The 12,679-nt window shown below is 45.8% G+C and overlaps 1 protein-coding gene across 2 annotated transcripts in view; it reads left to right on the forward strand.

Annotated features, from left to right (window-relative positions):
- The first annotated feature begins 539 nt into the window (after nt 1-539).
- KIF5C (kinesin family member 5C) overlaps nt 540-12,679 on the forward strand; it is a 146,780-nt gene continuing 134,640 nt past the window's right edge. The window contains exon 1 of one of the 2 annotated variants that reach the window (XM_023622853.2): nt 540-1,093. In XM_023622853.2, the coding sequence (XP_023478621.1) occupies nt 968-1,093 (126 nt within the window). In that variant the 5' untranslated portion in view covers nt 540-967. The remainder of the gene's footprint in view (nt 1,094-12,679) is intronic. The other variant, XM_023622854.2, reaches the window with a different exon arrangement.

Raw genomic sequence — 12,679 nt, forward strand, 5'->3', positions numbered from 1 at the left:
TGTCTTTGTTGTTTTGCTATGAAAACGATCCCTAACTTTCATCAGATACGAAAGGAGTCCCTGACCCAAAATATGTTATGAACTATGTTCAGGCACTTTCGGGAATAACTGACTTCAAATATGCACGCAAATCTCATTTCCCCCCTAGTTTCCTCACAACTCTAACAAAACTGTTCAGCAAAGAGAAAATGCTCCATAACTGTTCGTTTGGAACTGTCTTAAATACGGATTCTCTTTTTAGGTTCATGAAAAAATATAAAGAGATGATATAGACCTGCTTATTTACACGGATTTTAACCGGGAATACTGGATATGACCTCCACCCTTGTTCTTGGTTTGGGCAGCCAGACCAGACCTGCAGGCTCTCGGAGGTGGCAGCCGAGGTACCACCACTGTCCCCGAAAACCAGTTCCAAGCATCCTTGTCCGTCCACCTGTAGGTGGAGTGACTACAAGTCCCGGGAGGCGCCGCGCTCGGAGCCAGGGCGAGGCGGGGCGGATCGCCGCAGTGACGTCACCGTCCCGGGGCGGGCCGGGGGAGGGCGAGGCGGAGGGGAGGGGCGGGCCGGGGAGGCGGCCGGGCGCGCTGGTGCTGATGCAGGATGGCTGAGCGCGCAGGAGCCCGGGAGGTCTGAGCCGGGCGAGGCTCGCTCCGGGCGCATCGCCTCATTCGCCCGCCGCGTGGTCGCGGGCAGGTGGGCCCGGGGCGCAGCGCGGGGCCAGGGCAGGGCAGGGGAGGCAGGTCTGCAGCCGGCGGGGCCGGAGGCTGACAGACTGCCCACCTACCCGGTCTCGGAGCGGCCGGAGCTGCCCAGCCCGCCGAGTTCGCGATGACCTGCTGAGAAGCTTAGCTGGAGGCTGCAGGAGGCGGCCTCGCCGAGGGCGGTGCGGTTCGCGGCCTCCTCCCTCGTCGTGCCGAGCCCCGGCCCCCCACCCATCCCCGCGCCCTCTCCCTGCCTCCGGCCGAGATGGCGGATCCAGCCGAATGCAGCATCAAAGTGATGTGCCGGTTCCGGCCCCTCAACGAAGCGGAGATCCTCCGCGGGGACAAATTCATCCCCAAATTTAAAGGCGATGAGACTGTGGTGATCGGGGTAAGTGACCGGGGCGTCTGGCCTCCCCTCCAGCTTCGCGCCCCAGCCCTGCGCCCCGACGCCCCAGACCGAGCAGAGATGCTCGGGCCGCCCCTTCGGACGTCCCTGCCGGGCTACCTGCTCTAGTGGACTTGACGAGAGACCCCCCCCCCCCCCCCGCCCTATAGTTCCCTCCCGGACGGGTGGAGGGGCAACTGGGGACCGCGAGGTGGGCCCCAAGTGGTGAGGGTGGGGGTGGGGGTGGGGGGCGAGGAAGGGTTCGGCGCCGCCATTGTTCGCGGGGTGGGGGCCCGAGTGGGTCTATTGTTCCCAGCCCTGGCCACGCCGCGTGGGTGGTGTGTTCCGGGTACCCTCAAGCCGGGGTGCCCAAGCTCCCCTTAAAGTATGAGCTCTGCGGCTCACAAATGATTCCAGGCATCAGTTCGATATATCTAGCACTTTGCCTCTTCTTCCCAAGATCTTGGCAAAAGAAGAAAAAGAAAGGTACAGGAAAAATTCTGGTCTCGGCTTGGAGCTCCCTGGGCCGTGTAGACAGGGCTCCCCGCGGCGTTTCACCTTGGAAGGAGTGGGGGTGGGGGGAACACTGGTGGCCTTGGTGTCCCTGGGAGGCCTGCTGTGTCTCCTGCTTCCTCTCAACCCAGGCTGCTCTGGAAGTGGAGCCTGGGTCTGACCCCTCCCCCATGGGGCGATCCCCCACCGGGTGTCCCTAGATCCTCGGATGTGCTTCGCGCTTGGTGGAGAGGAGCCGATATGCTCACATCCACAGTGGGGCTAGGGGGCCCAGAGCGCAGCCAAATAGCCGTTCAGTGCCGAGAGCAGAAGTTAGTTTGTGTGGCTAGGGCCCCCCTCCCTCTTGATCTCCCTTCCCACCTTTCCCCACCCCCGACTTGGCTCCCTCGCCTCAGCCCGGGTTGCTGGTGGGGGAAGGGAATACCATTGGTTTTTAGTTCTTAAAGGAAGATGTCAAAAGAAATAAACCAGCCTTCCCCCGCCCCTCCCCCCTCCACTGTCCCCAGCGTGTGTAGCTGACGGTGCCCTCTTTGTATGCGAGCCGCGTGGGGAGGGACCGAGTTAATGGGAGCCTCCAGATCCCCGCTGACACGTTCCTGGCAGCCCGCTCGAGGCTGCTGATGCAGCCTTCCCGTCCTCAGCATTGATTAAGTGATGTCATCCCGATCACTGAGCATGCTCCGACTGTCCCCCTCCCTCCCATTCCCCCAGTGGCTGGTGTATTTAGGTCAAGTGATTGACAGGTGACAATTTACCAAGGGTCTCTGCCGGAGTCCAGCAGCCTTTCTCAAGCCCAAGGGCTGAGGTTTCCTGGCCCCAGCAGTCCCTAGCAGTTTTGCTAAGGTTGTGCCGCAGTCCCTGCGAAGGGCTCTGGGGACTAGCAGGTGCTAGCTGTACTGGAAGGCTGTCGCTCCCCGTGCACGGGGAACCCAGGCAAGGCTCTGGCCTCGAGGGCTTTATCTTGTACCTCCCTTAGGAAGGCAGCTCCCCTTTGATGACCCCATTTCCCCTCCCCATTTTCACAGCCATCAGGAAACCATCACCTCTGAATGCTGTGTACGTGGGCGTTCATTTTGAGAGCTGACCTATGAGGGCAGGAAAGAGGGGTTTCTCTGCTTAGTGTGAAATTGAAGAGATGTATGCTACAATTATTGATGAGGAGGAAAATTCTATGCTTAATGGCAGATAGGAGATAGTGACATATCTGTGGCCAGTACATGGGGCAGATAGTAGCTTGTTTGGGCTACACCTCTCAGCTGGGATCAGCAGACAGTCTGATTTGCTATTTCCTAAACCAGCCTGTGGTTTAGATACAGTGGGAGTTACTGGGGACATCTAGTCCCTGCCCCTTGCCTTGTAACAATTTTTAAACAAATAATTGTGCAGGACTAGAATTTGTTCTGTGATCCTTTTTTTTTTTTCTAGGGGTTTTAAAGAAAAGGCTAGAGAAGTTTCTTCTTCTTCTTCCTCTTCTTCTTCTTTCTCCTCTTCCTCTTCTTCTCCCTATTCCTCTTCCTCCTCCTCTTTCTCCGTCTTCTAACAGTGATATACCAGGACTAATGATGTGGAGTAGTAAGTCGTCCTTTTTGATCTGTGTGCAAGGCAGAGATCCTTAACTTAGGGTTATCCTTCTTTAATATTATTACGTTACTGAGTAATTTATTTCCCATCTAAATGTGCATATGTTGTTGACTAAATAAGTGGAAACAAAGTCATCATAAAAAATAATTTAAACAAAAAATTGTGGATGTGAATACACATGTCGCTCTTCAGCTGTAAAGTGAAATCTTTGCTCATCTTACTATAATCCTTTAATACAACAATTTTCAGTTTTCTTTGATAAATTTTTATTGAAATAAAGCATTCATATAGAAAAGTATTATCATAAGTGTACAGCTTGGTCCGTTTTTATAAAGTAAACACTTCCTTGTAATCACCTCTCAGACCAAGAAACAGACATTTCAGGACCCGAGAAGTCCCCCTGGTGTGCCTCCCAGTCTCTTGTTCCGCCTGCTTCAGGGTAACCACTATTCTGACTTCTAATGTCATAGATTAGTTTTGCTTGATTTTTAAAAACACTTTATATGCGTAAAACCATACGGTATGTTCGCCTTTGTGTGTGGCTTCTTGTACTCCACATTATGCTTGTCAAGTACATCCACGTTGTGGTGTGTAGCCGCAGTTTACCATCATTGTTCTGTAGTATCCCATTGTGTGAATATACCACAATTTATTTATCCCTCAACTGTTGGTAGATATTTGGGTCATTTCCGTTTCTAGGCTAATACGGACGGAGCTGTTATGAACATTCTTTTACATGTCTTTTGGTGAGTGTGCGTACAGGATGGAAGACTGCCAGATGCTGAAGAGTGTTCGGACTTGGGTTGGCATGTGCAAGGACCCTTCCCATTCCTAGTTAATAATGTGTAACTAAAGGAAATGACAGTTCTGGCAGCCTGTATCATGCTTTATAAGCTGAGTAGAATGGCTCCCAAGTCAGTTCAGTTGGAACCAGCCCACATGGCTCAGTGGCAGAACTGTAGAGGCAGGTGGAGACTATCTAAGGTGGGCTCTCCCTTCTCTCCTTGCTGGGGCGCAGAATTCTAGGGATGATCAAAGAAACCTAGAACCATCCAGAAATGTCAGTCACCTTCACTCGCAACAGAGACAAGTAAGAAATGAATTTCGGTGGAGTTAGCCCAAATTCAGAATCCCAGAAATTCTTTTTGGTTTTGAAACTGGGCTGATTTTTTTTTTTCTTTAAAGTCCTGTTCAGTTGTTATGGAGATCTATGCTAAGAAGGGGATTTTGTAGGTAGAGTTTGTAGATTTCTCTTTTTAAGAAAATGTCCTGTCTTGGAGAAATCCTCTCTATCATTCTTGTAATTTTTCATCTCCTGTGCCAAGCTTTCTTTCCCTGATCACCCTCGCCACGGTCTCTCCCACTAGGGACTCCTGTAGCATTTGTTTTATGTATGATCTCATAATTATTTGGCTTTCAATTATTGTTAGCTTTGACCATATGTCTGTGACATTGTAAGCCATGGTGTAGAGACAAAGACCATCCATGTTTTGCTTCTTCGTCCTTCCTGGGACCTTGGCCATAGAAGGCACTTAATATTTATTGATCTCTTTGTTGAGTCTAGAAATCTTTACTTTGGTATATTTAACTTATTTTATGAACTTTTAATTGGCTGTTGGCTGTGGGGAGTAGTTAAAAAACAATTTTAAAGAGAAATGCTATTCCTTTGAGCAGGCCTGGTAAGATAGTATGTACTATATTTAAATGCTATAAGAAGATTGGGAAAGAACTGCATTCAGCTTAGTTAAAAATTAGGAGAGCTAATGACATTGTTGGTGACTTAAAAGTGGAGGGTGGGGATGGCTTACTGACTAGAAAAGGGACTCTACATTAATTCTTCAGAGAAAAATAATGGATTTATAGCATTTCTTGGAGTACTCCTCCATAGCTGCTAAAAATCCTGGTGAGTCATCCATTACTTTGGGCTCTGCCTATTGGTGGTGATGCATCTGTATCGATGGAAACTCTCTGTCTTGGAGAGTTCCCAGTAAGGTTCTTTGAAATGGACTTTCACACTCATTTTGGGCTTTCCTCTTGTTCGTAGTCCTGGGAAAGCAGGTCTTGCTAAAGATGGGTGCTTCTTCCTGAGGCAACGTAAGTTCCAACCTATTTGGGAGCTAAGGCAAGACATTAGCCGCAAACCCTGAGCTGGGCAGTGGCATGGAAAGCGGCCTCAGTCTGCAGGCACTTAGATTAGTTCTGGGCAGTGGATGGACCAGGAAGGTGGGGGCTGGGACAGAGACCAAATTCCAAGCCTGGGTCATCATTGTGGAGGTTAAGTGCTAAGGAAGTGAAAGAATATGGCTAGAACTTTTCTTTTTGTCCACAGTAATGGTCTTTAAAAGCAAGAACATTTAAAATTTTTCTTTTGAAATTTGTATACAGTAAAATCACTTTTTTTGATACAGAATTCCATCATAGGAAGTTTGGCAAATACATAGAGTTGTGTAACTATGCTGTATTAGTTTTCTATTGCTGCTGTAACAAATTGCCACAAATTTAGAGGCTTCAAACTCTACAAGTTTATTATGTACAGTTTCCATAGGTCAGAAGTCCATCAGCTCGACTGATTTCTCTGTTCAGAGTCTCATAAAGCCAAAACCAAGGTGTTCACAGGGCCATGCTCTTTTCTGGAGGGTCTAGAGGAATATCCATTTCTTTGCTTCTTCAGGTTGGTGGCAGAATTCAGTTCTTTGTGGTTGTAGGACTGAGGTCCCCATTTCCCTGCTGGCTGTGAGCCCAGGCTGTTGTTAGCTTCCAGAGGCCACTCTCAGGTTCTAGGCATATGGACCCCTTCCTCCATCTTTAAAGCCAGCAACACGTTGAGTCCTCTCATGCTTCAAATCTCTCCTGCCCCTTCTAACATGGCGTATCTCACTCACTCACTCTTCTGCCTCCCTCTTCCTTTTTTGTTTGTTTTTTTTAAGTGAGGAAGATTGGCCCTGAGCTAACATCTGTGCCAGTCTTCCTCTATTTTGTGTGTGGGATGCTGCCACAGCATGGCTTGATGAGCAGTGTGTAGGTCTGCACCTGGGATCCAATTGCACGAACTCGCTGAATTGGAACATGTGAACTTAACTACTACACCACTGGGCCAGCCCCTCCCTCTTCCACTTTTAAGGGCATATGTGATTACATTGAGGGTGCCTAGATAATCTGGGATAATCGCCCTATTTTAAAGTCAGCTAATTAGCAACTTTAATTCTATCTGCAAAGTCTCTTTTACTCTGTAACATTAGCATAGTCACAGATACCAGGGATTAGAGTGTGAACATATTTTGGGGCCATTATTCTGCCTCCCACACATACAACCATAATCAAGATGCAAAACAGTTCATCGCTCAAAAAAAAAAAAAGCTGTCATAACACCTCTCACCTCTCTGTGGTCAAACCTTTTCCCTCTCTTAATCCCTGGCAACCACTTATTTGTTCTTCCTCTCTATAATTTTGCCTTTTCCAGATTGTCACGAAAGTGGAGTAATACATTAAGTATCTTTTTGAGTCTTTCACTTAATAACTCTTGAGCTTTATGTTGTTGTCACATGTATCAATAGTTCATTCCTTTTTATTGCTTAGTGATATTCTATTATATAGGTATCCCACAGTTTGTTTACCCACTCACCTGTTGAAGGACATTTGGGTCGTTTCCAGTTTGGGGTGATTATGAATAAGCCTGCTATAAACTTTTGTGTGAGTATAGATTTTTATTTCTCTTGGATAAATACCCAGGAGGGGATTGCTAGGTCACATAATAACCAAATGTTTAACTCTAAGAAACTGCCAAACAGTTTTCCAAAGTGGTTGTACAATTTTGCATTCCCACCTAAAAGCAGGAACATTTTAAGCCAGAGTTTTAAAGAGCTTATTCAGTCCCTTTGTCTAAGTGAATACTAATAGTAGTGTCTAGTAGTGTCAAGATATATGGGTCCTTTATTCCTCTGTGTCCTAAGTTCAGAGATGTTTGTATTACCTGGAAATTAATTAGTAGTTTCCTGTAAACATACCCTCTGAAACCCTGGAAGGAGTGAAGGCAAGAAAACAGCATGTGCCACTGGAGGCCACTCATTGTTCATGGTGAGGACACAGCTGGTAGTACATAAATGAATGGGGTTGTTAGAGGCAGCAGGGAGAGTCAGACAGAACTGAGTGTAGATTCACTAGCTAGCTGTGGGGCTTTTTTCAAGTTGCTTAGCTTTTTTGGGCCTCAGTTTGCTCATATTTAAAGTGGAGATAATTGCTTATCTCACAGGGTCGTTAGGATGAAATAAAAATGGAATGGTTGAAACTGCATCTGGCACAGAGAAAATAATAAATGTTAATTAGCTCCCATATTTCTCATTCCCCTTGTAATTTTCCCCATTTTCAGAATTTGCTTTGCTCCCCAAAATTACTGCCCTTAGCTCTGTCTGTTTCCTGAAAACCTTTGTTGCATCCCCATTTCTTAGGCATTTGTTCACCCCATTTTCCTACTTGGAATAGCCACTCTTTCTGGCTTATTTGTGGAATTCCTATCCATCCATGAAGGCAGAGCTCATGTTCCATTTACTTATAGACTATATCAGTTGTTCCTTTTAATCTGCAATGATCGTGTATAAGATTGCATGTGTGTGTGTGTGTGTGTTTGTGCAAATTATAAGCTTCTTAAGGGGCAAGAGCTGTTTTTTAAATTGTCTCCTTTACTGTAGTTGTGCAGTTGCTTAGTAAGTATCTTGATTGGAAGGTTTCTTTCTCCCCTGTTCCATGCCTGGAATCAAGACTCCATAAATGCCAATTTCTGCTTTTCCTTAAATAACTTGGGTGTTGCTGGGGATTTCCCTCTGCCTCCACCTGGGCTTCTTTGGCCGAGCTCCCCTATTTAATGACAATATTCTCCATTCTCAGCTCTTCTCTTTCATTTTCACTAAAGTCTCTATTTTTGTGACTGAGAAAGCTCCTCCTTTAACCTATTTGCTGCACATCAACCAAGTTCCTTATAGTAGGAATTGAATTGTTGAGTTTGTGGTTATTTGCAAATATTCCAGAGAGCTTGGGAGAAAATGGAGTTTGGATTCATCATAGTATCTCCCCAGCACCAAACCTGGATGTGAGTCAGCCCAGGATGCATTCCCAGCTCTGCTACTCCTTGGCTGTATGAAATTGGACCAGTTGCTAAACCCACTAAGTTTCAGTATCCTGGCCTGTGAAATAGGGATAATAACACTCTTCACCTGTAGAGTCGCTCTGATGTTTACACCAGCTAATGCATGGAGAGTGCTGAGCACAGTGCCTAGCATTTAGCAGGTATTCTGAAAATGTATGCTATTGTAAGACCCACTGGTGGTTATTTCTCTGCGCTGTTGTCAGACTGACTAATCTGGGGAAAGCCCAGAACCTTCAGAGGTTCCCTGGTGCCCTCAGGTTGAGTTAAAGAAAAAATTACTCTGACACTTGTGAAGAGTTGGGAAGACTTGTGGTAGGTATCAAAACAATTGCAATGGGGGAGAGAAATCGGGTTCAACTCTAAATACAAGTGGAGCAGATTGGGGGGGTCGGTGGGTAGACAATCACTAGGGGGTGACGTCAAGGGTAGGGGGAATTCTTGATAAACTGGCCTAACCAGATATCAAGGTAAGAAGATAGCAGTGTTGAGGTATCGAGGGTGATGAGATATTGAGGGTGGGAGGGATTCTCTCTAAACTGCCTTAGCAGGATTCTTGCTAACACTGGACTCTGCAGGGACAGACATGGAAGTCCAAGGTTGAGGCCCAGTCAAGAAGAGGGCTTCAGAGGAGCCTGACTAAAGTGTGGTCAGAGAGAGGGTCTTTGTCAGTTGGAACCCAGATGCTTCAATGGGGCATTTGAGGCCCTCCATGCTTAAGGACATGCATACATAAAGGTGGGCCTGCCTACCTTCCTAACCTTACCCCCTTACCCTGTGTTCCTACGGCGCACCCATTCTCCCAAAAGGTTAGGCTGCTCAGTGCTCGTCCGTCTCCCCCCAGCTGCTCTCATTCCACGTGCCTGGGTGACTGTCCTCCAAGCGTACTTGCATGGTAAACATCCACTTGACTTGAGGATCTCATCCCATGGTGCCTTCTCTGAAACTTTTTCTGGCCAGCCCCTCTCCCCCTCCCCCTTGGCCAGGTTGGACACTTCCTCCTGTGCACACCATGTGCCAGTCACAACTCCCGCCTGGCCTCCCCTAGTACTGCATTTCATTTATTTGGGTATATATGTCCTTTCCTCCAATTAGACTGATAACCCTTTGAGGTCAGGAAATGTGTGCTATTTATTTCCATCTTCAAGTCCTGGAAGAGTGCCCAGATCGGGGCAGTTGCTCAGTACAAGATGTCTTTTGAAAGAAATGGAAGAAGGCTGACCCACCTGGGCTGTCAGATGTTGGAGCCTGGGGTTATTTGCTTGGATTATTATCTTGACCTCTGTCCAGCTCTGATCACTCATCTCTCCTATTTTGGACATCTTCAGGGTTTTATTGTTGTTGTTTTCTTAAAAGAAATAGCTTTTTCAGGGGTCCTAATATAGTCCAGGTCCATTGAAAAAAAATTCAGACCATGCAGAAACGCATGAAGAAGAAGGTAAAAATCACTTTTAATTTTATGAACCAGAAAACACCATTGATAACTTTATTGTATATTCCAGCTCTTTTCTAACCTATAAAAAAACATACCTTGTTTTAAAACAAAGATATGATTTTATACAATCTATTTTGAAACCCACTATTTTACTTAATGGCATACCTCAGACATCAGCATTTTTAAAGTTTGCATATAATTCCATCGTATGTCTAATCAATATTTTAACCATTTGCTATTAATAGACGTTTGGGTTTTTCTGTTGGTTTTTTTTTCCTGTTATAAACAAAGGTGTGATAAATATTGGTGCACACGTCTTTGTGCCCTTGCCCAATTATTTTGTTAGAATACATTCCTAGCATCAGGATTGCTGGGTGAAAGGATACAGATGATTCTAAGGTATCCCTAGTTTTTGAGGGGGAGCAATTTAGAAGACGGCGCATTATCTTCTGTTTTGTATGCTCACTTCTCTGCCCACCTCACGGAATCACTGCCAGTTTGTCTCTCTCATAAGGCACCCCTGTATACCTGAGCTAAATTTAATTCTCACCAAGAGTGTGTGCTTCTTCATGCACTGTTAACCCACAGATCCAGGACACAGCAATGCCTTCAGACTTTTAATGTAAACCATAGGATTTTGTAGGCTGTCTCTTGTCAGTTTTAATATCCTTAAGGATGTTGTTTCTTGGAGGTGATCAAAAGCTAAATCTCTCTCTTGAGGCAGAGAGAGATGGAGGCCACGATTATAGTCTTAAAGAAAAATGGGATGGATGCGCCTTTTTTCTTGGTGCTAACATTGAATGGCTGGTGATATCTCCTGGGCAATGGTGAGTTGAGAAGGGATAAAATAGCCCTCTCAAAGAAGCCCTAGAAAGAGCTGTTTTCCCCCTTCCCCCTTGATTACTAGCTACTCTTTTTGGAAACTTATTATATAAAATTTCAAACATACACCAAAGTAGAAAGAATAACAAAATGTACCTGCATGAACCCATCAACCAGTTTTAACCATCATCAATGAATGGGCCTGTCTTATCTTTTCTATACTCCCCTAACCTTTCCCCCCAAAATCACTCGATTGTTTTAAAATGAAATCTCATATCTCACATCATTTTATCCCTAAACTTCAACATGTATCTCTAAAAGATCAGGACTCTTAAAATGACAGTAACATTCTCACAACTAAAATATGAACAATTCCTTAATGTCCAATAGCCCAGTTCCCTGCATTGCTTCATAAATTTCTCTTCCATTTGGCTTGCTCAAATCAGAACACTAGGTACTGTTGATTACAAGTGAGGAGAAAAAGAAACGCTCGTACATACTGACCTTGAAACAAGAGGGAGGCTTTCTCTCTAGAGTCATGTGTGGCAATAGAAACACACAGAGCAATCAGGGCTGATCAAGATTTCCAGCCCATCTCCCTTAACACTGGTCACGTCCTAGTTCTCCTTTATAATAAACCAATGCCGGCATTGTAGTGTCACCCAGAAAAGCTATTTAAAGAGCTTCATGCTTTATAGCTTTTTTCCGCTGCTGCTTCCCCTTGTTTTAGGTCTTGTGTAAATATCAGGAAAGCAGGCAGGGGTATCACTCGTTTGCATTCCAAGCTCATACCACCCTTATTAGATCGGTGCCACTACATTTATAGCATTTCTTTTAGGTGTGTCTAGGGCTATTAGTATTTATTTCCTTTCCAGTCAATGAATACCCATTCTTGATGTGAATTGAACACTGGAAAATAAATCCACAGAGCCAAAGGGAAAACATAGGTGAGAACAGAATTCAGTGCAACACAGTACTTTAAGGAGGAAGGTTTGTGGTTCTCTTTTTATGTTTCTTACTCCTTTTCTCATTAAAAACAAAACAAAACAAAAACTTTTGAAGGGAGATGTGATTGGAGAAAAAGTGCAAACAAAAAACAAATCTCAGTAACTTATGCTTTAATTTCCTTGATTGCAGGTTATGGTTGGAAGAGCTGCAGATCAATAATATTATTTTAGAAGCATTTGATTTACAGAACTTGGTTACACAATTCGGGATTGACAAATTCCAGGGACTCTTCCTTTCCCAGGCTCTCTCATAGAGCGATCTCTCCCATTTCCAGGTCTCATTTTGCCTCATGAGGAAATGAGAAGCAGTCTGCTTCCATTCTCTGAGGAGGTTATATCATAGGTTTTTTTGAACGAACTGTCTGGCACTTCAGTCCTCAGAGATTATTGATTGTCATCTGGGAACCTGGGTAAATAACAACTCCATCTGACATCAGAAACTGTGGATAGTCTTGGGGGAAGGGACTTCTGTTTCTCTTTCATGGCCGCCTTCTGCCCCACAGAGAGGAACAAATGCCAATCTGATTGGTCAGTGTCCAAACCTCTGTTGGTCCTGGTTATGGGTGGGCAGGATCCCACGTGAGACTGTCAGTTCCTTCCTGCGTCTGGCCTCATCAGGGTCTGGCTTCCTGGGCAGCTTCCAGGGGCTGTTTTTCCATCTCCTCTCTGCTTGCTGCTCAATGGGTAAGTCATTCTGTGTCCACAGATTCAGGCCCATGTGGGCTGGTGTCAGGTTCAGAGGAGAGTGGGCTGCGGGATGGTGGTGTGGTGAGGGGAGGAGAGTAGAAAGACCACAGAAGTGTCCTCACTTGAGCCTTTGGCCGGGTTTGGTCTTAGGATGATGGGTGCTGGCGCCCTACCCAGCTCGTGCTTGCATACCTGCTATGTCACTATTCCTGTGTAGAGCAAACTCGCCCATCCAGCGAGGAGGAGGGTGCTGTCTGTTAGGAGAAGCTTCTGGGATTCTTGGGTCGCTGGTACTAGTGTCATCATGATAGCATCAAAACCTCCCCCTAACTATAATAGTTTGTTTATATAATATTTGTGAAAAGTAGACTTTAGAAGGGAAGTGTTTAGCTCTTCAGTAATAATTA

The sequence above is a fragment of the Equus caballus genome, chromosome 18 (genome assembly GCF_041296265.1).
Source record: "Equus caballus isolate H_3958 breed thoroughbred chromosome 18, TB-T2T, whole genome shotgun sequence".
Taxonomy (NCBI): Eukaryota; Metazoa; Chordata; class Mammalia; order Perissodactyla; family Equidae; genus Equus; species Equus caballus.